General features: G+C 33.1%; 2 protein-coding genes across 5 annotated transcripts in view; one reads left to right on the top strand and one right to left on the bottom strand.

Annotated features, from left to right (window-relative positions):
- Positions 1 to 2,977: 2,977 nt before the first annotated feature.
- Positions 2,978 to 10,967, top strand: LOC148299454 (D-aminoacyl-tRNA deacylase 1-like). Of its 3 annotated transcripts, XM_088276068.1 has the most exons (4): positions 2,978 to 3,139; positions 6,274 to 6,364; positions 7,326 to 7,561; positions 8,398 to 10,967. In XM_088276068.1, the coding sequence occupies exons 1-4, from the start codon at positions 3,097 to 3,099 to the stop codon at positions 8,502 to 8,504; spliced, it is 477 nt and encodes a 158-aa protein (XP_088132194.1). In that variant the 5' UTR covers positions 2,978 to 3,096; the 3' UTR covers positions 8,505 to 10,967. The 3 variants fall into 3 exon arrangements, with proteins under 3 accessions (XP_088132194.1, XP_088132195.1, XP_088132196.1); XM_088276069.1 differs by lacking the exons at positions 7,326 to 7,561; positions 8,398 to 10,967 and adding an exon at positions 6,929 to 7,126; XM_088276070.1 differs by lacking the exons at positions 7,326 to 7,561; positions 8,398 to 10,967 and having other exon boundaries at positions 6,274 to 6,368.
- A 4,588-nt stretch (positions 10,968 to 15,555) lies between these two features.
- Positions 15,556 to 24,104, bottom strand: part of LOC148299453 (microtubule-associated protein Jupiter-like) — a 36,020-nt gene continuing 27,471 nt past the window's right edge. The window contains exons 2-4 of one of the 2 annotated variants that reach the window (XM_088276075.1): positions 19,006 to 19,283; positions 18,188 to 18,271; positions 15,556 to 15,732 (exon numbers count right to left, since the gene is read on the bottom strand). In XM_088276075.1, the coding sequence (XP_088132201.1) occupies positions 15,593 to 15,732; positions 18,188 to 18,271; positions 19,006 to 19,283 (502 nt within the window). In that variant the 3' untranslated portion in view covers positions 15,556 to 15,592. The remainder of the gene's footprint in view (positions 15,733 to 18,187; positions 18,272 to 19,005; positions 19,284 to 24,104) is intronic. The other variant, XM_088276076.1, reaches the window with a different exon arrangement.

The following is a 24,104-nucleotide window of genomic DNA, read 5'->3' as shown; positions in this document are numbered from 1 at the left end:
TTTCAATTCGTATGGTAATCATTGGCATTGGCGATTCCCGTCGGTCATCCTCGCTAGAACTTGTTTTGTCAACACCGAATCTGAACGCGATGCACATACTCCGTACTGCCATGCTAAAGGAAAAAGGGGTATCTACGTTCTGAGTTTATGAATTCGAGATTTAATTTTTTTTACATATTTTATTTTTAAAAGAGAAATATTTGTGTTTTTATTATTTAAAAAAATACTTCAATATCATAATATTTCTGTGAGCCTAAGCCGCTCATTATTAGAAATAGGTATCAAATTGTGGTAGAGTGGATTCGAACCGAGAGACTCTGATTGAAGAGTCCGCGACACTAACCACGCGACCACAACCCGACACTCGACATCTCAACATAGATGAAGAAGAATATAGATGTCCCGGTATTTACGGGTCTTACGACCGTCATGGGCTGGTTTGAGTGATCACTTTACACACGTGTAACATTCGCCAATTCTACCCATGATTGACAACCACACTACTCAAATTCTGGGAAGCTCTAATATTGTTCAAATTCGAAATATAGTTCTTCAATTCACTAGAGACATACGAGTATATGGTGAAATGAAAGAAGCCATTACCCCAGACTTCCATAAGCCCAGAAGCCCAGACTTCCATATTCTTCTTCATCTTTTCTCATCGTTGAGATGTCAAAAATAATATAAAAAATAACTCCTAATTGGAGATAATCCAGATTTGTGAACAAGTATTTGGACATACTCAAAGTGTTGTAAATTCGAGATATTATTTAAAATTTTATATTTTTATTAATTCCAAGCTCAGCGATGTTATTAGTTTTGTTATGAAAGGTCATAAATCTCAAAAAGTTGCCGACAGGCGCCGTGGCGTAGTTGGGTAGACGCTCTACTGTAAAACTGGCGTCGCGGGTCCGATTCCCGCTAATTGCAAAATTAATTTAAGAATGATTTATTTTCAACAAGTCTGGGTACTTTTGATGTATTTTTCATATTAACCTTCCCTATCCTTACTTTTCTACCTGCAGCCATGCATCTAAAATATAGGCTTTGGGGGTTATTCCTTTTTTAAATGCATTTTTATGAAATATTTTTAACACTCCAATAGTCGAAGCTTTGTAACTCTACATTTGTGATAGCGTTGTGTCCTTTTTATAAATAATATTATTATTAGTGACGCCATTATGTATATTGTAACAACGTCATTATGTGAAAATCATTTTACACATTGTCATTATATTAATGGAATGAAATATCTGGTATAAGTAATTAAGAATGTTGTTCTGAAAAGGACGTTTGTAGGATTAAAATGTAATTTAGTATGGAATGCTGTCCAATCAAGAAAGAGTTTCGCTTTCGAGGGAATAAATATGCAGCAAAATATAATAATTTATACATACATATACGAAAATGAAAATTATAATGTTACGAAAAAGTAGCATCTTGTATGTTCCGGCACGGGAGCTGTTCCCCGACCGACTTCCTCTTAGATTCAGTCACTATAATTTGAATCTCTTTTCACTCATCTTATTTGCCTTAATCTGTAATTTTCTTTATGGATATCGACACTTAATTTTTAAACAACGTATTGAAAAAAAACAGAGATCCAAATTAATAAAAGGATGAAATTATATTAAATTGTTAGTTACCCCTTTTGTGCTTAGTACCAAATTTTAATTATTCCATAAAAAATTATAAGCCACTTTTTAAAATAAAAATTAAACTGGTAAACCACATTAAAACAATGACTCAAATAATGTATTGTGAAAATTATTAACAAAACCACACAAAAAAATCCTAGGGAATTGTAAACTTGACATAAAATGACAAACAATCGCATCCTGTTTAACGAGAAATTAATGGAAGCATGTCAGTATTTAAAAAAAAAGAATAAATAAATAAATAAATAAAGTTTAAAAAAAACTATGACCAATTTAATATTTTTTTTCGTTACACTCATATTGTAAAAATATTTTTTTTTTTTTAAATAAAAATTTTATATTAATATACATATTTCTATAAATATTTTTTAATATACATATTTCTATCGAGATAAGATTCTTGTTGGAATCCAATGTGTTTTAAATTTGGATTACACTCGTACAATTATCACCTGTTTTATAACAGGTTCTTATGGTACGCTTATGCGTACATGTTAAACATATAATAGTATTTTTTTTAATATATTACTTTTATCAATTTGGATGTTGGTCTTTCGGTCTGACGCTGTATAACAACCGACCGGGCTTCTCCAAAATTTCAAATAGTTTCCGTCAGTAATTTGCACTAAAGTCTGTAACTTTTTGCATACATAGAAAAACTGTGCTTGACGTTTACTTGAAATTGTTAAAACTCACAATATTCTAAAGGTTAGAAAAGGTTATCAGAGAAAAGTTCATCGATGATATTATTCCGTCATTCATATAGTAATCCAAAGTTATTATTATTATAAAAATTTCTTCAAAGGACTCGTACATATTGGCTGTGTCAAACTTACTCTAGCTAGTACGAGTACGGGTATGCAATCTCTAGTCATTGCCGATATTTTCCTTTTTCCCTATATACTGTTCCTCTCTCATTTCCATAGCAGTTGTGTCCTTTAACTTAACCTCCTTGACTTACGTTCATCTGTATCCCAACTAATAGATTCCACTCCTTTATCTAAAAAAAAAAGAGCCCGAGAGTGATCACCTCACTTTCGTGTAATTAACGATCAACTTTATACTTATACCACGTTGATCCTATGTTCTGTGTACTCTGAGTGCGGTTAGGGGTTAAAAAAATAGCATCCTTTTTATTTTTTATAAACCTTTACTCAAAACTATGACCATGTTTATTTTTGCTCAAATGATAAGAGGATAGTTTAGAGTTTGGGGAAATACAATAGTTTTATTTTCCTTCCCGGATTTAAAAACCACAATATCAAACGTCACATTTTTATGTTTTTTTTTATCCCTAACTAATGGCAACATTTACTAAACGTCAAAATGTCGGCGAGAAAATATAAATTTTGATGTTCTGATAAATTGTCAAAACCTATTATTACATAAAATAAGTGTACGCCTTTGTTTTCCAATACGTATTTATTTTGCCTGTAAAATGAAGGCAATTATTCAACGAGTCACTAAAGCTAGCGTCACAGGTAAATAACAAAACTTTTTTGAGGTTAAATCCGTTGAATGTAATACATATTTTAATTATTTGTGTAAATTAAATTCTTTCGCCATTATACGTCGCTGATAATATAAGTACTCCCGCTATGATTGTTTAGATTAGTCTCTGTGGTAATCTTTATATAATAATAATTTTTAATCGTTTTGACTTTGCTGCTACATTTGCCTGATCCAGCTAACATAGTTAAATTAAGGTTATCGGCACCGAATGGTAAAAAAAGGGTTTACCACTATTCTTCTTCTTCTTACCCTTATTCGCACCCAATGGTGCATAAGGCACTACATCGTATTGACGCAGTGTTATCTTGATCATTACTTACATGAAGGCAAGGTGATAACTCCTGCGCTTCAGGGACCAGTCCAGGGTAATATCAAATAATTATTAGCGTGTAAAATCACTAATAGTAACCACCATTAGACGGAGCAAAATAATGAGCGTCAAAAGTTTCCATTAAGGCGGAGACTGACCGGAGCATTTCGTGGTAACATAAGGCCGTAACATAGCTCGCGGCGAGCATCAGCGAGCATCCGAAACTATGGATGGAGCGCTCGGCTCGCTGTACTGACTGCCTGAATGCTTGCATCGTAACGTGTTACGTTACGACGAAATGAACCGGTCAGTCTCCACCTTTAGACAGTTGGTGACATTCGTAGTGTAGTTTGTATTTGACCAGTTACCGGAGTTCAAATATTACCAACATCACCAATCTGAAAGCTACCAGGTTTGCGTAATCTCTTGTCTTCTCTTTTTATTTGCCAACGAGCACTATTTCTACGTATGGGTAGCATCAAGCAGAGTTAAGTCCTATTTAGACTCAGTGCTTAACTCATCTCTGATGTTTGAGACTATAATTAAATACATTTGATATTAATACCGATATAGGTACCGTAGAACGGGGCTACTTGAACTTTGAAGTGTTACTTGAGCCCAGTACAATAAAAAGGTTTAAATCTGTATTTGGTCTACAAGAATGAACGTATCGACATGATTCATTGTTTCCCTGATGACAAGTGACACTTACTGCCACGATACTTCGATCGATACCGCGATCTAAATATTTTTTTTGTACTGGGCTCAAGTAACACATCAAAGTTCAAGTAGCCCCGTTCTACGGTACTCTAAATAAAAAGGCATATAAATTTGGCATTTGAATGCATTTTTATTTAATTATATCCAGACTTTTCACAGTTTTTTGCGTCTCCAGTATTTTATTTGTTATTATTTTGTGTTATATGAGGTATTTGTTATACAACAAACAATACGCGTAGTCGATCACAGACGTTAAGGTTATCTCAAACATTATTTTTCCGATAAAAGTTACAGAAATACGTAAATAAATTTTATCTAAATTAACATTATCCATCACACTGTAATCCGTCAGAGAACCATGACTGAGCAAGGAAAAACCCACAATTACAATATAAGGGAACTACCGATTACTTAATTTCCTCTTCATTGAAATAATGAATGGGAACAATATTGTACTGTATTTAGTTGTTTATACACAGCAACAGGGTTTTTTTTTAAAGGTCTCCGAACTCACTTCATGTCAAGCTTTTAACTAAAAAAACATATATTGAAAAAAGATGGTGAAATGCTGTTCCATCGCGTTGCATGAAAAAAAGCTCTGCATAGCAGTATAGTTTTATAAATCTAAGGTATAACTTGCACTTGAGCAATAATTGTTTGTGAACATTATACATACCGTATTTTATGGACTATAAAAACGCACCATGATTTTTAGGCAATTGTTAAAAAAATAAAAATAAATCAACTGCTAAGCCAGACCAAAAAAAAATATGACTTCCATCACTACAATGTTCCCAGATAGAGATAGGTTTCCCGCAGCATCCAACATATGGGTATTTTGAAGACTGGTGGAAATTTGAAATAAAACATTGGACATTTTCATTTGATTCCCGCCAAGTGCAAAATGAATTAATTTTTTATTTTATTTCAATTGGCCTGCGTGTTTGTGATGAATTTTTCATAGCTACCTTCCCTATCCTTTCTATTCTCCCTACAGACAAGCCTCTAAAAATCTTTTATTTTCTTCTAAAAAAAGAGTCTTCGCTATTTATTTTTCTTTTTATAAATATACACAACTATCCAGTCCACAAATTCATAGTCAAAAGAGTCAAATTTCTCTATAATCAATAACCCTGATATTTTTCAACAATGACAATATTAGAAAAAAAATTGTTACTAAAGTTTTAATGATTATGATTTTTTATTTATTATTTTTAAAGAAATGGTAAATAGATGGAAGTATAGTATATCCATCCCATTAGACCACATGGTAAAACATAATATATCCATCTCATAAGACCACATGGGGAAAACATAACATATCCATCCCATTAGACCACATGGGAAAACACCAGCACGGAACCATGAAAGTTGACACAATCCAATTGATATTTTGCGCTATCCTGTAGCTAACCCCACACAACACGATTGTACCATGACACAACAGTTTTATTTGAACCACGCTTGCCAAGTTCAGATGTGTGAATTTCTCATTCGTACATCTGAGGTTTGCGAGAGTTTACTACATGTAACATTTTTATGCAGCGTGTGAACATTACTATTGTAGTGTACTTCTATGCAAAAATGTTTGCTTGTGTATCTTCTGTAAAAAAATGTAATGTTATATGCCATCAGAATTATCACTCATATCGCTCACTCCTTTCAAGAACGTCATAAATCAAAAAACTTGATTTTTCAGGAGAACGTTTTTAAAGTTTAAAAATATAACACAATGTATTAAAAATAAATATCAAGCCACTTATTGAACTTTTTACCGTGCAACAGATCTTTTTAGGTAAAACCTGAAGGTTTTTTCTCCATTTGAAAAATATTTAGTTTATTTCAAAAAAAATTAAACAATAACTTTTCTTCAAATTGCAAAAACAACACTTTCTGCCCTGTAGCGGGTAAATATTAAGTTAAAAATATGCCTCTTTTGATGGGATATAGTACATTTTCTGGGCATTCCGAAAACATGCACATCTGAATATTGACGATTTTTTATTTATGACGTTCTTGAGAGCGATATTTAATATGAATTTTTCAATTAATATAGATGATTTAACTTTTCAGTTGGAGATGAATTAATAAACAGCATAGGACAAGGATTATGTATTCTAGTCGGCATCTGTCGAGAAGACACTAAACAAGATTATGAATATTTGTAAGTTCACTTCACTTATATAATCCGTATCCGCCCTCAATGTGGAACAAATGTAGTCGTAGTCAATGTCTGTTGGCTGCTAGTATACGACTGAGGCAACTGAATCACCTTTTCTTGGTGACTGTTGTGACCATTGATTGGTGTATCCTGCTCTTTGTTTATATCTTCCTCATAAAGTCAAACCATTGAATGTCTAAAATGTGTCAGAGACACCTATTTTCAAAGCTAAGTATAAGGTTGTCCTAAGCCCTTGAAAGGTGCCATGTTTCAGAACATTATAGATTCTTAATTAAAAACATTAATTAAAAATGGAGAGATTTTACCACAAAGTGACTGCCGAATCAATTAATGACATTATAGATTCAATGAAGATGTTGAATAGTTGGCATTTGGTCTTTATTGGGTACAAATCTGATCTCCATACAGCCTTCACACTATTGAATCCTGTAAATCCTAAATGCTCTCCTGTAAATCCTAAATCCTAAGGCTATCCTGTGTACACTTACAAGTAAAGAAACTCTTGACCCTGAAACTTGATTATAATGCTTGTTTTTCTAATTGTAGCTCCAAAACGGTGTTTTACCAGTTCCCAGTTTAGCCTAGGAGTGTGAGTGTGACTAGGACAAGGAGTTTGCATTGTAATGATGAGCCCGAGTGCGGCTCGTGAAAATTGTATTCCAACTTCTCGGCTTTAATTTGCCTGTGACAAATATATATATAAATATTTTTTTACTAACCCAAGCGGTGTTCGGGTAGTCTTGTTTCGACTTATTGGAGAAAATTTCTTCACTGGTGAATTTTCTCGCACAAATTTAACTGTTAGGTGGTTAAACGCATTCATGCACTGAAGTGATTATCTTATGAATGTAAAATAAATGCATTGTATGGGTAAATGAAATTTCCATTGGTCTTATATTCGAAAATCTATCAATTGACTAAGTAATAATTATTAAATTTTCAGAGCTAAGAAGATATTAAACCTTAGAATATTTGATGACGATGCTGGTAAGAGATGGAGCCACAGTATAACTGATAAACAGCTGGAAGTACTATGTATCAGTCAATTTACGCTTTATAGCTCTCTCAAGGGAAGGAAACCAGACTTCCATAAAGCTATGGGAGGAGAACAATCTCAATCCTTATACAATGATTTTCTAGCCGAACTAGGGAGACTTTATAATCAAGAAAAGATTAAAGGTATATTTATTTTTAAATGAATGACAAATCACTACTTTTCTGGAGACACACAAAACGCTCTTTAACTTTGTTAACACTATGCTGTCCCTGCATCTAATCAGGATTCTTTTGTTTGGCGCCAGTAGGACTGGTTCAGATAATTTTGCTTGTCGCTGGCCGTTTTTCCAGGTTTTCAGAAGATCATAAATTATTTATTTATTGATTTGGCGTTTAATTTGTAAAACTCCATTTTAATTTATGTATTAATTGTTAAATCAAACACAGATTTTTTGAGTCTACTAAGTTGTATTTTATTTTTAAAAAACACATAAAAATTTATATTGTGACAATTGTTTCGCCTAGTTATGGCATTTTCAAATGAATGTGAAGACTTAATGGACCGACTGTCCTTAAATAGCGATACAATTCTAGGTTTGATTTAACAATCATAAATTGTCAAGTTTTACTAATCTACTATCATCATCAATTAAAATGAGTTCTCAATTCTGTCCCTCTATTTTCACGATATTAAAAGATATTGTCTCATGATATTGGATAATGTCACCGGCACCTCGATAATTTTGTGCACGACACCAATACGGATTACCGCCATTTGCCTGATAGTTTTTGCGGGACACCAAAGTGGTTTCGCAAGATAGCATAGTGTTAACTAGTATTATTTAACTATTGTTAAATAATAATATACATGTGCAATAGGTTGATGACTGCTTTATAACGCTTTATTACGCTTCAAATGCGCTCCTGAAAAAAAGCGATTCATCCCTTTTGGCTACTGATAATCAACATGTACATGAGATGACACTATTATCTTTCTAAATAATAATGGTTGATTCCAGATGGTGTATTTGGAGCCTATATGCAAGTACACATACAGAATGATGGACCCGTCACTATAGAAATTGAATCGCCACAAAAAAATACATCTTGTGAAGACATTCACTGAGATTGTTGTATTAGATATATCATCGAATTGATTTTGCTGAATATCGTATGTGTTTTGATATTGCCTCACATCTTTGGAGAGACATAACACTAGTAATTCACGAAACAGATTTCAGTAGGGAATGTTTCCCAGCTGGGCAATAAACGTATTAATGTTTCATAAATGTATTTTATTGCATAATTTATATTTGAAGCACTAACTTTGTGATTTTCCATTTTATAATTTAAATGTAACTTTGTTTAAAAATCACTATAAATATTTTATTGTAATTTAATTTTAATGTCTAGCGAAGCTAACCGGTGTGCATTATAATTAAGTTATATTAAAATATTTATAGTGATTTTAAAACAAAGTTACATTTTAAGTATTTTATTATCTTTATTTTAAGGGCTTTTAGAGAGAACAGACCAAATGGCTTTGATCATATCGACACAAATAATCAAAAAAGTTTCGAGCGCTATGCTGAACATTTTTTAACTACAGTATTTGGTATAAAGTTTGATGGTATTTTTACATAAATAAAAAACAGTGGCTTATCAGATTTATTTAAAAATGTTTTTATCTCATTATATTCATAATAAATAAAATCTGGAATAAAGGAGTTCATGATCAATAACTAATTTTCCCTAACTCGTCAATGTAATTCTACAGAAAAAGATATTTTGATCCAATTCAAGTAATTATATTGATTTAAAAAAATAAATACATGAAGTAAATAATATATCAAGCGAAAACAATATTTCCTTGATCATTTGTTTTACAATCTATGGGTATTCCCAATAAACAAACGTATGTTTATGTCATAAAATGTACTTTCCAATATGAATAACGATAACCACAAAAATAAAAATTGTAAGGGAATGATATAAAAGATCTATCATGAATTTATCTATCATGATAATTTTATTATTTATTTTTTGCATATGCCACGGTACATGGATTCATATGTGTGTGTGAGTGTATGTGTGTGTGTGTGTGTATATGTATACAATTTTTAGAAAGTTTTGTAGTTTTATGTTTTATGAAAAATAAAAATTAAAAAAAGCTTTATCAGGTAATACAAATAGTTTCCCGCATTATCTATTACCACCTCAAAGGAAGAGAAAAGACACCAGTTTTGATTGATTATATTTTAACAGTTTTTTAATCTTACTTTATATTTAACTATTTGAAATAAGAGGCTTCATTATTACGAGAAAATACTATCTATTCTCCTCCTGAATATGCAAATATTGTTATATAAATCTTCAGTGCTTCTCTACTGCATCGAAAGTTCATGTCTCGCCCACATGGGCATTTTTTGTGGTGACATCACCACAAAAATTTAAGCAATGAAAATTTGGTATTATTGATGGATATGGGATATTAATTTTAAAAACAATGAGGTATAAAAATTATTGGTAAAATACAAATAAATATTAAATTCTATCAATACATTGTAAAGTGTTTTGATGTAGCTGCAGCTTTCTTTACTTGGTGTTTTATTCCCTTTTCGGCGGTTTTGGTAGCACAACAGGTCCTTTTCCAGGTACTTTAAATGTTAATGCTGGCAACATTTTACAAAATGTTTCTGCAACCCATATTTACAAATTGGCAGTTGTATTGCATATTTACAAATTGTTTATACTTGCACCATCTATGAGAAATTCTTTATAACTTTTGAGTAAAGGAATAGTCTTGAATGTTGGATTAAAAAGGGACATAATAATTTACTAATTTTAACAAGGTCTTCATAGAGGGCCTCAATGGCCATATTGTACAAACTTCAATTAAAATTTGTAATTGGTTTACTAAAAGCTTGATGATTTTAAATAGCGGTACCAAAATTTGAGAAATATTTTGATAAATGAAACGTAGGAATGAAAACATTCAGTGTTTTGATAATTATATTTTAGAATTTTAAAATATAAAACATTCAAACTCTGAGAATGAAAACAATCATTGGAAAAACCAGAATATGAAAAAATTAATTGTTGGAAAATTCTAATTATTGTTTTGAGTTAATGTGCTTTTGTGTAAAATAATTTTGCTGGCCCTCACAACTTGATTTAATAAAAGCAATATTTATTATTAATTTTATTTTATTATTATTTAAAAACATATTTTTTATATAAAGATCCAAGGAACATCGTTTACATATTTTACAAATTCTTTTTTTTTTTTTTTTTTTCTCACCTTAGTGCCTTTTAGGATGTCTAAACATGTTGCATGATTCGTGTCTATTCTTCCTGACTCTGGGCGATGTGGCATAAAGAAGATCCCATTAAGTTGCTTTCCTCTTGCTCACTTTTCTTCAACTGTCCCTTCTTTTCCCTTCTAGAAATACTTCCCTTTCTTCCTGGCAATATGCCCAGCGTAAGACTCAATCTTTTATCTCTTATGTGTTATAAATAAATATTATTAAACCAAGATCGTGGATAAAAACCATGTATGTAACCGACTTGCTCATAACTACCAGAAGTACTACTGATTGATAATCCTGAAATTATCCGGAACATTGGTATGTATGTTCCCGATAGTTACCTAAGACAGCGTCGGCATAGATTGTTTCACATTCCTACACAGGACCAACCTGCCGATAGTTATGCCTGTAGCTTCCTCTTCAGCTACCGCTATGTTGAACAATATCTCATTGGATATTGATCTGTTCCATGTGTCTGAAGGAGTTTTCCGAAGCGGGATTCTTCTACACCTTTAGCAATAGTTCTGGCATATTTTCTTTTTTTGTATTTATTTAATGTATACGCTTAAAAAAAAATTGTTTGTAATGTATATGTTAATTGAAAATAAATAAATTGAAATTGAATTGAAAGTTGCCTCTAATGTACCAGGGGCTGAATCCTGAGTACTATATCTATATATGTATATAAGTAATGTGTAAATAAATTATACATTGCTTCTGGACTTTTATTCTGACGGCTTTGACATTTAGTTGTCCATTTGTATTATAAGGAAATCAATATTTTAGAAAAAGGATTGTTGTCAGTTTACTGAAAAGAAGTAAACTTAAATTTACTTGGCTTATCTACATAGATAACACCTACATCATAAGTCCAGCACAGAAACCTGATAATTTTTATCCAGGCTTTTAAAAAATTACTTGTTTAAATAAACACTTGATGGGTCATCAACAACTCAATGGTATTTTTTTTAATGTATTATTTTACAATGCATTTTAAAGCCAAACAATATAAGTAAAATAGGAATTGGGGTTGTTTTCTAAAACATGTTATATCAAAATAATCATATACACAACCCCAATAGCCCTAATTGTTGATATTAAATTTTAATTCCATTAACTTTTTCTACTTCCATTCCTCCTCCATTTCCTTCCTCGTTCAGTAATAATATACTTCACCCCCAGCTCTTTCACTTTATTCACTGTATTCTATCAAATATATGCCACTCCTATATCCAGAAATCTGAAGAACAGGGCTGATCACCCCTTACCTTCATATAATTGGTGAACAAATTACCCACTGTGTTAATCCAATGTAGTGCCCTATGCACCATTGGATGTAAAATGGAAGTAAAACATTTTTGATAAAACTGCAATTTGATAAGAAATATAAGTGCAACTGTAAACTGCGACCAATTTTGTAAACAGCAAAGTAAAGATGTGCCTAATGGGTAAGAGCGCTTGTGCACTACACGGAATTTTACCATCCGGCAGTCCGTTTTTTTTTTAAATAAAAGCAACTACTACAGTTTAGCGTGATCTAATTTACGCGCCTCCGCATGTCCGTCTCCGTAGTGTAATGGTCAGCAAGCTCGGCTACCGTTCTGAAGGTCCCGGGTTCGATTCCCAAGGGGGGTAAAATAAATATAAGTGATTTTTTCACTGTAATATTTATTCAATATTATTACCCTGGACTGGTACCTGAAGCGGAGGGCTAATCACCTTTCCTTCATGTGTAAACGATCAAGATAACACTGCGTTTATATGACGCAGTGCCTTATGCATCATTGGGGTGCGGATAAGGGTTTTATTATTAATTTACGCGCACCGATCAAGCACACCGATCCGAATAAAGACGGCCAAAAGCACAAGCCAATCATCCGCCGTACAGAAAAATTGCGTGTAAGCACCCTAAGGGCGTTTGTGCACTACACGGAATTTTACCGTCCGGCACTTCAGTTAGCGTGATAAAACGATGATTGGCTTGGATTGGCTTGTGCTTTTGTCCATCTTTCTTCGAATCGGTGCGTGAACACGTTACGCATAAATTCAATCACGCTTAACTGTCGTAGTCGCTTTTATTTTTCAAAACCGGACTGCCGGACGGTAAAATTCCGTGTAGTGTACAAGCTGCCTTACTGTTACATTTTCCTGATTGGAATTATATTTGTTACTTTCTCTCAGTTAATATTTCTTTCCAGCTTTTGGCATCAAGTTTTTGATGTCAAATTGTCTTCTTCTTCTTCTTCAACTTGGTGTAGGCCTTGTGGCCTGTTTTTAAGAGGGATTAGCCTCCTGCGATTTTGATTCCCAACCATCGACCCATCTCTTTGGTGGTCTGCCCGGGAGTCGTTTACCATGGGGTTGGCCGTACAGTGCGATGTGGGGGAGTCTGGATGGTTCCATTCTCCTCACAAAGTTATAAATATATTTGACATACGTCGAATTGTCAAATATATTTATAACTTTTGTAATACGCGGCCAAATTTATGGATTGATTGGCGTGATTAGTTTCAAATTTTCGATTCATGAACCTGAACTTGGTAACTATTTGTTTTAAGTTCATCATTTCATGTTTCTTTTTTTGGCGAAGCACCCGAAATTGAGTGATTCATGCCACACAACTGGTATTTTTTAAAATTATAATTAATACTTACTAAAATGTTTTTGTTTTATGTTTTGAACAAATTAACTTGCCATGGTAAACCATGGGGGTAATGGAATAAAGTACAAATTAACTTGCCATGATTGCAATGCATTTTATATTGGAAAAACATCGCATTCATTTAACATTAGAATAAAGGAACATATGAGATGTCTTAATAATAACAATTTTTCGTAATTCGCGGACCACATCTTATCTAATAATCATTTGTTCAATTTTGAAGATGGGATAGAAATTTTACATTGTAATAACAGAACTAGCCAAATGAATAATTTAGAGGTGTTAGAAATAAAAAAATCGGTTAAACAAAAATTAAATATAATTAACAACCAAATAAACGTTAGTCAAAGTCCCATTTTTAATATTTTTCCCATAAAATCAAACCCAACCTAAACAGAGTTATCCCCTTCCTTGCTCTTACCCCTCCTTAAAACACCATTACCCCCACCCCTACCCTTTTGAAACCCAACAACTTGTACACTGTTTCTTTTTATATATATATATATATATTTAGTAATAAATGAAACCCTGAAGAGGGCAACATGTCGTTGCCGAAACTAGTTGGTTAATAAAAATGTGAGTGGATCAGAACACAAAGTATTTTTATTTCTCGAAATAATATATGTTTTTGTTTTAATTGGCCACATGCTTTATGATTGCATTACTGATTTTTGGAGAGTTTAGTGATAGGACATTTAACGGAAGGACAAACCCTCCGAGTGAATGTCCTGAAGGAATTCAAGGTTAGCGAAGTATTCGTTTTTAATTTGATGATCTATCACTTGGGTAAAGGGTTGAAATAAGAAAATAGTTTAGGAAAAATCTTTATTTACTAATTTAATGAATATTATCTAAAAACCTTATATGAATATACATAATTAGTAGCTTATGATTGTAAGTAATTATACAATATCTTCAAATAAGGAAAAAAATGATTGATGTGTTGAATAAGTTAAGTTTTGATTTTTATATTATCAATAATTAAAAATAATATGTAGAATGTTTTCATTCCTAAATGTGATAATAACCTAGGGAGAGCATCAAGAAATCTGATACTAATTATTCCAACGGTGCTACGTTACAATCAAAATAAACGAAATACGCAAGGTGAGTACAAAAAGTATAAAAATGCTTCAAAATTTCCAAAGACAGAAATGAGGCTAAAATGAAATATAAAATTTGATACATTTTAGGTTAACACGTCTATACTCTCTCTTGGGATTCTAGGAAGGCACACTATTCTAACAATTTTGGACATAGCTGATTGGTGTCAGGAAATCTGATCTTTACTTACACGACCTCTGAGAACGGTGACAGCCGTTAATAAGTTGTTACTACAACCGCTTCGTAAACCAACTCTATAGCACCTGATACTGGGCCCTTAGTCTCACACAGTTCTGAATCGTATCGATTCGTCATTATCTACACAAATCCAAAATGCGCATGTTTGAAGAAACACTTTTATTCTCAGAGTAACTTAAATTTAACACCACTATAAAATAATTATTGTAAGGAAAGTATCTTGAATATAAAGAAAAGATGTTATATAATATTTAGTAATTAGTATCGCTAAAATTTATAAGAAAAATTGTTAGCCTTCAAAACCTAAATTCTAATACACTAAATCTATAGTTTTTGATAAAAATAAAAGATAAAATAGAACAATAAAAAATGCATACGGGAGTATGGATGTTAGAGAATAATATCGCTTATTATGTAGACTGAAATAATTTAAATAAAAAAAAGCACAAAAAATAAAGCATTAAATGAATATAAATACATAAAAAATTAAAGGCAGCTTACACACAAAAATGAAAAAAGAATCATCAAGATTGCGGTCGAACAATGCACTTTCTGTATATATTAATTTCAAATAACGTGGTATATATCACTATAAAACTAAGTATATAAGTATATCCATCAATATTTTAGCTGTTAAATGCATCGACAACTTCTCTAATGAAAGGTGACGCGGACATCCGATCGAGTACAAAATTTTACAAAACGCCAACAGACAAACTTGGACTGAAACAATTTACTGCCAAAAACTCAAACGCCAGTAATGAAATTGGCCTTGCGTTGATATGTCAATAGTACTTGCATTCTAGTGAAGATTAGTCGATTCAACAAATCGCCGGGGTCTACACCGATGTAGGAATTATCTGGAAGCGATATAATTTAGTTTGGCTTGTGTCCTTTGTTTCCGGGGTTGCTAATAGCGATATGCAGAGGGCCGGGAAGAGTCTACCACAGTCCGGAAGAGTAGCCGCCGGGAGGAACGCGGTTGTGGTTGATGGGAGCAGCGTTTCCATTGAGGGGTGCCACATAAGTGTTGATCTCTCCGTTCATGGACTTGTATCCATCTCCTGTGATTGGATTACCCTCTGAAATATTACAAATTAAATTAGTTTTGAAAACCTAATCAAAAACATTTATTTTAAATCAACATTAGTTTTTACTAATTCAGTTTCCCTCTATTATATTCACTGTAATTTAATTTAAAAACCAAGAAAAGTGTCATATCTTTTTACGAATTTCCAAATTAATATTTACCACCACAACGATTCCGTAATCTAATATCTTTTTAAAGAAATCCACCGACAAGATTGGTGGATTTCTGCAAAAAAAAAATTGTATGTATATTTATGAATGAATGTACATGTACGTATATATTTTTAATAAATAAATGAAATTCTGAAAAAGAAAAGTAAGAAAATTTTCTTTGAGAGTTTTTAAAATTAAAATTATTTTATTATTTATTTTATCTTTAAAAAATGTTAATTTTATTTTTTCAAATCCCCATCACTAGATTTCAAAATTTGGGAAATGCATAGATTCATTTTTCTTTATATAGTCTCCAAAAGAACCTAGAGTTTTAGACTGAAGTCCATGTGTTCATTAATATGTAATTTATCATTTAATTATTATACATATGTGCAAATTTATAGTACGTTAAAGTTTTCGGTAACATTGGTACAGTGTGTTAGTAATAAATAAAATATTTTTAAAATACAGCATACAATTTAAGATTCAGAAAAAATATTCAGTACAAATGACCAAGCGACATTTAAGAAAAACAGGACACAAAAACATATGTACATATTTTCTAAAATATATTAAGTTTGAAGGATTTGTTGAAAATATATACCATCACCCGATTGCTTGTATGGTCTGCATACCATTCAGAAAAAAAATGAAAATAGTTTTCTTCTTCAGCATTTTTCTCTATTTGAAGTTAATAATATTAATTAGATTTATGAGTAAGTAAACAAGCACTCAGATGAGGATTTACTATAAATATTTATTATTTATCTATTTTTAAAAAATACATAAAAAAATGTACTTTGTGCAGTAATATATAACAATTCATTAAATTTAAGACAAAAGACAATAATATTTTTAACAAGTATATATTACAACATTTTGAGTGTGTCCAAATACTTGTTCACAAAATCTGGATTATCTCCAATTACAGGAGTTATTTTCATATTATTTTTTGACATTTCATCAAAGATGAAGAAGAATATGGAAGTCTGGGCATTTACGGGGCTTACGACCGTCATAGGCTGGTTTAAGTGATCACTTTACACACGTGTAACATTCACCAATTCTACCCATTATTGACAACCACACTACTCAAAATCTTGGAAGTTCTATATATATGAACCAATTTAGAAACTTTGTTATCTCACCAATAGATGTCTCTAGTGAAGTTCTAGTGATTCAAGAACAAAGTTTCTAAATTGGTTCATATATATAGAACTTCCAAGAATTTGAGTAGTGTGGTTGTCAATAATGGGTAGAATTGGTGAATGTTACACGTGTGTAAAGTGATCACTTAAACCAGCCTATGACGGTCGTAAGCCCCGTAAATGCCCAGACTTCCATATTCTTCTTCATCTTTGATGAAATGTCAAAAAATAAGTATATATTATATTTAGAGAAGACAGAAAGTACTAACTAAACCGAGGAATATGCAAATATAAGAAAATTACTCATAACCATACTTACTACATTCCTACCCAATTAATATTATGAAAATTCAAATAAAATAATAAAAAACACAAATATTTATCATTTAAAAAAAGACATTTAACAAAAATAGAAATAAAAAAGAAAAAAATACTAGAGGTAAAAACTTATTCCCCAAAAAAAAACAATAATGTTCAAAAGATCCCATAATTATACCAAAAAAGTTATGTACATATTCAAGATTTGTAAAACGATTTTATAACAATAAAGAGATGAATGAAATGACAATTCTACATCTTCCACTATCCTTCGAGGAAACATTGAAAGGGAACAACAAATGATGATGACATCCACATAACACTGGACAACGACTTCTAAAGGGATACGATGATACTAATATCACCTACTATCACCTACTATTTGTAAAATTATTGCTAATTTAGTGATACGCAAAAATAACAATGATTTTTAACTAAAGCATCCTTATGAATTATGGAGATAACAAATGATGATGACGGCCAACAGAAAGTACTTTAAAATGATGATTCTCAGCCACCAAGACCCATACAACCTAAATATAATCAGTACAACATAACCTCACAAAAAATGTTGATATTTGATTGACAAGAGCGCATTTCCATTAGAGAAAGCTTAAAAAAAAGTACTCGAATACAAATGATTTTAATTCCTTCAAAATAACATAATGATGTTCATCATTGATTAGAATTAGAAGGTTTGAAAATGCTAGCTAGTTTCAAGATACTGTGGTCCAAGACATGTTTGGAGCAATGTTGAGGTTATGTTGTGATGCAACTAACGCAATATGATGAAGCAGGGATGATTAGGAAGGAAGAGGATGAAGGGCACCTCTGCGAAAGCGCGTACTCCAGATATTTCTCTCTGGTTCTCCGATCCCATCACCGGTAACTGGATTCCTCCGTACCCATTTTGCTGCAATTTGCCAATGAAACGTTCTGATACAAAAGTAAGATCCTGGCTGCGTACTTAGCTATACATGGGTCTTGCCTCACAAAGCTAGGGGACGATGCTTCTCTTGCCAAACAATTCATACTTAGAATGAAACCTAATTTATATTTTTGGGTAGTTATTTAAAAGGTCGAGTCTTACGAAATAATAAGCGAGGATTTCAAAAAATACTTTAGTAATCTGAATAGTTTAAGATGAACCTAAGAAGCCAAATGATTATTTATATTATTTTTTCCATTTATGAAATATTTATTTCTATTACTCTTAAATACTAGCCATTTTATACTTCGTATTCAAATGAATTGTGTAGCAAAATCATCAACATATTTTTTTTAAATAGGAAGAAATTTAAACATCATAGATGGGCATGATGGGTTTCTTCCCACAACTCAATGTTCGATATTTAATACCTTATCTTGACAAGTTGAAGAGATGTTGTAAAAACGTTTTTATGTAACTATAACATGTATGTATCATACAACCCTTGGACGACTCCAGAAAGTAGCATACAATTTCTGGATAGTGACAGTTGCTGAAGCATATTTCTCAAGGATTTAAATAAAGTATTACTAAGATTTTAGATAAAAAGGCGAGCTGGTTAGTTTTAATTGCATTAAAAATGATGTTTAAAGTAGTTCGAGAAATGTGCCTTGCGGAACACCGGTAGAAGCAATGAAGAACAGGCTTTGTAGTGTTACCTTTGGCGGGGTTGGCGGCGTGGCCGTTGGTCTGATTGGCGTGTCCATGGTGGCCGTTGCTGGGGGAGCTCTCGTGGTGGCCGTTCCCGTTGGCGTTGCCGTTGCCGTTGGCGGCGCCGGCGGGGGCGCCGCGAGCCTGGGGGCCCCCGAAGAGACGCGCGTGGGTGTCGCGCGGGCGGCTGGGGGTGTCAGGACCGGAGGAAGAAGGAGTAGATCCGCCGTTCTGGCTGCCGTCGCCGAAAATCTCACCGATGCAGCCGCGAGGTGCGTTCGGAACCCTGAAACAAATATTTTATATTTAGAAAATAATAAAAAATCAGACACATTCTTCTTCAATCCCTTATCATATACCCAATGGTGCATAAATAGGGTAAAATTACTTTTGAAAATAAATTATACTTAAAAAGGTGTTCTTCTACGTCTAACTCTTATCCGCACCCAATGGTGCATAGGGCACTGCATTGTATAGAAGCAGTGTTATCTTGATCGTAAAATACACGAAGGAAAGGTGATCAGCCTTCCGCTTCAGGTGCCAGTCCAGGGTCATATTAAAAAAATATTAGATTGTAAAATCACTAATATTCATTTTGACCCTCTTGGGAATCGAACCCGGGACCTTCAACATAGCCTAGCGTGCTAATCAGGCACATAGGTACAAGATAGCGCAAAAATGAGTTTCCCCGGAATATTTGCGTAATGCACTCTGTATAATCTATAAAGATTATCTTTGTGGTGATTTTGCGGTAGAATTTACTTCAGATTACAATACCATAAACTTGTCACGATGATGTGGAAAAAATAGGTAAAGTTTCCTTACATAACAATTCAAATAGTCACACTTTTATGATGAATACATAATACTACGAGTAAATTAGGCTGTGAGGCATTTAAATAATGTGTATAATAAGACGTAAGAGATATTTTGCAACAACTAGCGATAATAATATATACAAAAATGTTAGTCGTGATGGTCCATCGCTCCCATATCACGTACTAAGTATAACACGCATGCAGCAAGTGTATATTTATCCACTTTGCCCGAAGACATTGGTTAGCTTAAAGAAAGCCACCAATAAAAGCAAAATGGAAGTCGAGCCGTACATATAATATAGCGAGCACTTGGCATCTGCTGAGGTACTACGCTCTAGAAGTTCTTTTAATTGATACCACGATTGGCCATGCTTCGTCTGCAATACGGCTTCCTAATAACGGAGAATTTACACAACCACGTTCGTGATGAAAATAAACAGTAAATATGCACTTCATATTAGCCCAAACTTAAACCCCTGACCCGACACCAACCTGCAACAGCCAGAAATCTGATGCAAGATCCACGAAAATAAAGTAATATGATAATATGGAATCCACCAAGCTCCTTGTTATTTTCACCAAATTTCAAAATGTGTTTGATCGATTTTTTTTATAAAATGCATGCAAATATACTATTTACGTAAAGTTTTATAATTGAGCAAATAAAATACAAAATATTTAAATAACAATTTTTGCGTAAAAACTGTGACTGTTGACTTTTTTTTAAGTTAAAAGTTTTAAAGTTAAAGAATATATCTAATCATATCTAAATATTTTTTTAAAAGAATACTCAGAACCGCATTCGATTTTTATAAACTTGGTTACTTTTATGAGAATGACCGTAAAAATAATATAACAAAATAAAGAAATCAAAATAAAAACCGAGAGTATATATATATATATAATAATAATAATAATAAGACCCTTATCCGCGCCCCAATGGTGCATAGGGCACTGCGTCATATAAACGCAGTGTTATCTTGATCGTGAAGGAAAGGTGATCAGCCCTCCGCTTCAAGTACCAGTCCAGGGTAATATTGAATAAATATTACAGTGAAAAAATCACTCATATTTATTCTTACCCCCCCTGGGAATCGAACCCGGGTCCTCCAGAACGGTAGCGGCTGTCCAAATTTAAAACACAGTAAGGGACATTTTTTTTGTAGTAGGTTTTTTTTGGACTAAGTAGAGCCTACAAAAAAATGTCCCTTACTGTGTTTTAAATTTGGACAGCCGATTAATTGAGAGTAGCGGAATGATGCCGTTTTACGCGAGTATTTTATAGCAACACCACGTCTTCGGCACGATTTAGTTATCCATAACGATATTACGAGCGTAATGCATTGTTCGGTGACCATTATTATACGACAGTTAATACATAGTTAACTGTACTAAAAACGTGCAGCCAGAAACCGCGAACTTCTAAGTGCAAGGGCGCGGTCAATCAAACAAGTATTGAACATTTCAACAAGTAAAAGGCAATCGGCAGTGAATAATAATGCATCTTAATTTGATCACGTGCCGAGGTAAGTGCCTATCGAGCTGTCCAGAATATTCCCGGAATGGGCTACCGTTATACAATTTGATTGTGAACGCATAATGGATGGCCAATCAGTGGCCAACATAACCGAGTAAGGCTCTCGGCCCAGATAAAAACGGGGCAGAGGAGTTGTTCGCGGTGTGGTGCATTACGAATTGAATTATCGAAGAATGCGTGACTAATTTATTGAAAGATCCCTTCGATTAAGAGTCAAGGAAAAAGCAGCACCGAAATCTCTCGTGGGTCACACTTAATCAGATGATAGCGTTTCACTTCTGACTCTCGTGGGCTTAATATTTTACAATTTAAAGTCTCGAATGGACATAAATCTCCATCGCTGTCCATTTTAAAGGCGGGATTGAGGATCCACAGCTTAAATTTGTAGACAAAAAATAAAAATTATTATTTCGGCGAGTTCTTTTTTATCAACAGTTCTATAGTCCGTACGGATTTATCACAATTATCAATTTAAAATATTCAACAAGTGAAACTAGGAACCTATCTATACACAAAGCACTAAATCTAAACAGACAATATAAAATCTAGGCCCAAAATGAATCGATCAAATAAAAGATGTAAATAATAGGTCTAAAACATAAACTCGGGAAACGCAGAAAGTAATGGGAGATTAATAATAATTAACAAACGAGGAGTAAAAAGTACAAAAAATGAACAAAGATATTGGTGGTACACTAAATGACTCTGGTTTCTGTCGTTTGCGTTGTAGTAAAAATGTCTCAGTGATATGATTTTATCAAGTACACGGATAATAATAATACAGACAGCTGTCTCAAAAAGAAAAGCCAGCATTAGTTTCACTTTGTTAACCGCCAACTTCCTCGTGCCGTGATAGCCCATCATTACTCTTCACCGCAAACCATCCTCCTTGAGCACTAGTTGTATAGAAGATGTAAAGATTCTGCGTAATCTCAAAATCGTTCGGTTAAATAATCATCATATAAAACAAAACGACACGATAAAAATAAATTGAGACATGATTTATCGGCAAATTTGTGGAAGCGATATTGGTCAATGAACACCGTAGTTAGCCACTGCGGATGACTTGAATATTTTTAATTCGAATTATGGTTCATCGAAATGATGTATCGATAATTAGAAGTGTGAAGTATATTTGATATTATAATTCGAGTATTCCTAAAAAGAAATGAACTCCTAAACTCCATACAGTATCGGTAGTCAGAGTGTGAACACAATATGACGAGCGTCAAGTGGATAACGTCTAGCCTGTAGTCCATAGCGTGACTGACACCCTTATAATTATGTTACACGACTCAATAGTACGCTATTCATTCCTTTAGACATTGTTGATAAGTGCTTTTGGTTCATATAATTTGATGTAAAATGTCAGTACAATAACATTTGTATCTAATTGACAAATATATGACAAAAATAAATATATTAATATTCCAATAGTAAGATTTTTAAAAATAATATACGGATGATTGATACAAAAGTATTAAACTGTGCTGTGATTTTCATGTCATAAATATAAAATCCTTGTAAAGGCAGTGGAAATAGTTCCGAGTACGTGCATGAAACGTTTAGTGTTTATCGATTATGCCATAAAGACGGCTGAAAACAGGAGGACGTTGCACTCACAGCCTTCCAAGGTGTGACTACTGCCAATACAGGGTCGCTCGTAATACTCGGCTTCATGACATATTAAAAGGATATTGGCAAACAGCACTCCGTTTACACAAGGTGCACAAAGAAAGCTAATATTATAGAATACAATCGCGTAAAGTATTTGGAAAGGAGGATTAAAAAAAACTTTGTGGTGAATCAGGTCACCCTAAACAAATAATCGAGGCTTTCGCAAATGGTGCGAAGCCAAAATACGCCAGACGCAGAAAGCAATAACTGGAACAGAGCCTAAATGTCCCAGACGTGTGGAGCGAGTTGGAATAAGAAATATGCCAAAAATGGAGCTAAGAACGGAAATGTCCGACACGCGAATGAGAAACTCCTTATATTCTGGACTAGGCGGTTCGATTGTTATGACTCTTCCGTGTCTGGTTGTCACATTGCGATAAACTCTAAAATTATTGCGTGCCGTCATTACTTCCTTAAAAACGAAACTAAAGATAAAGTCAAATCGCTGACAGAACTAGGAGAAACATAGGAATATCGAATAATAACGATTTGGCAATAATGAAATAGGCTGCACGGAATAGAATAAACACGAAAGGGTTATATCCCTGACAAACTATAAGACATGAGAGTTTACCAGTATAATTTTTGTGTAAACGCTTTATATAAAATAATTAAAAGTTTCCTATCCAGATTAAAAATTTTAATATTAAAAAAACTGCATTTAGGTGGCGATTTTAAGAAACTATTTATGTTTTTTCTCGATAAATCATTTGTTATTCGGTTTGCTTCGCGAGGCACTGGATCCAAAACATCAAAGGAAAATTACGGTTAAAACAATCGATGGAACGATCAGAAATACAGCATTACAACAACATAAAACATTATGCCCGGGCATCCATAATGCGATAACTGCGCAGCCGAGCGTATTGGATTGAAAACTGTAAACTGTGATTTTTTTCAATGAACGTTTAGCATCGGTCTAGCAAAATAGCGTTAAAACTAAGTTTAGATAATAACATTTTTTTAAATAAGTTCGTAAATCAAAAATCAATCTAATCTTTTTCTTCTTGATGTAGACCTTTTGGCATGTTTTTGAGAGACACTAGCCTCCTGCGATGTCGATTCAAAGCTGTCA

This window comes from Brachycentrus maculatus, unplaced genomic scaffold, assembly GCF_059751285.1.
Source record: "Brachycentrus maculatus isolate JH-2025_06_01 unplaced genomic scaffold, ASM5975128v1 h1tg001133l, whole genome shotgun sequence".
NCBI classification, from domain to species: domain Eukaryota; kingdom Metazoa; phylum Arthropoda; class Insecta; order Trichoptera; family Brachycentridae; genus Brachycentrus; species Brachycentrus maculatus.
This window is presented reverse-complemented; position numbering and strand designations above follow the sequence as displayed.

Bases quoted from the DNA above. Each gene is read 5' to 3' on its own strand.
- LOC148299454 (XM_088276068.1), top strand. From the start codon at position 3,097: ATGAAGGCAATTATTCAACGAGTCACTAAAGCTAGCGTCACAG. The intron at 3,140-6,273 runs GTAAATAACAAA...TTAACTTTTCAG, and splicing joins CACTAAAGCTAGCGTCACAG to TTGGAGATGAATTAATAAAC. The intron at 7,562-8,397 runs GTATATTTATTT...GGTTGATTCCAG, and splicing joins TAATCAAGAAAAGATTAAAG to ATGGTGTATTTGGAGCCTAT.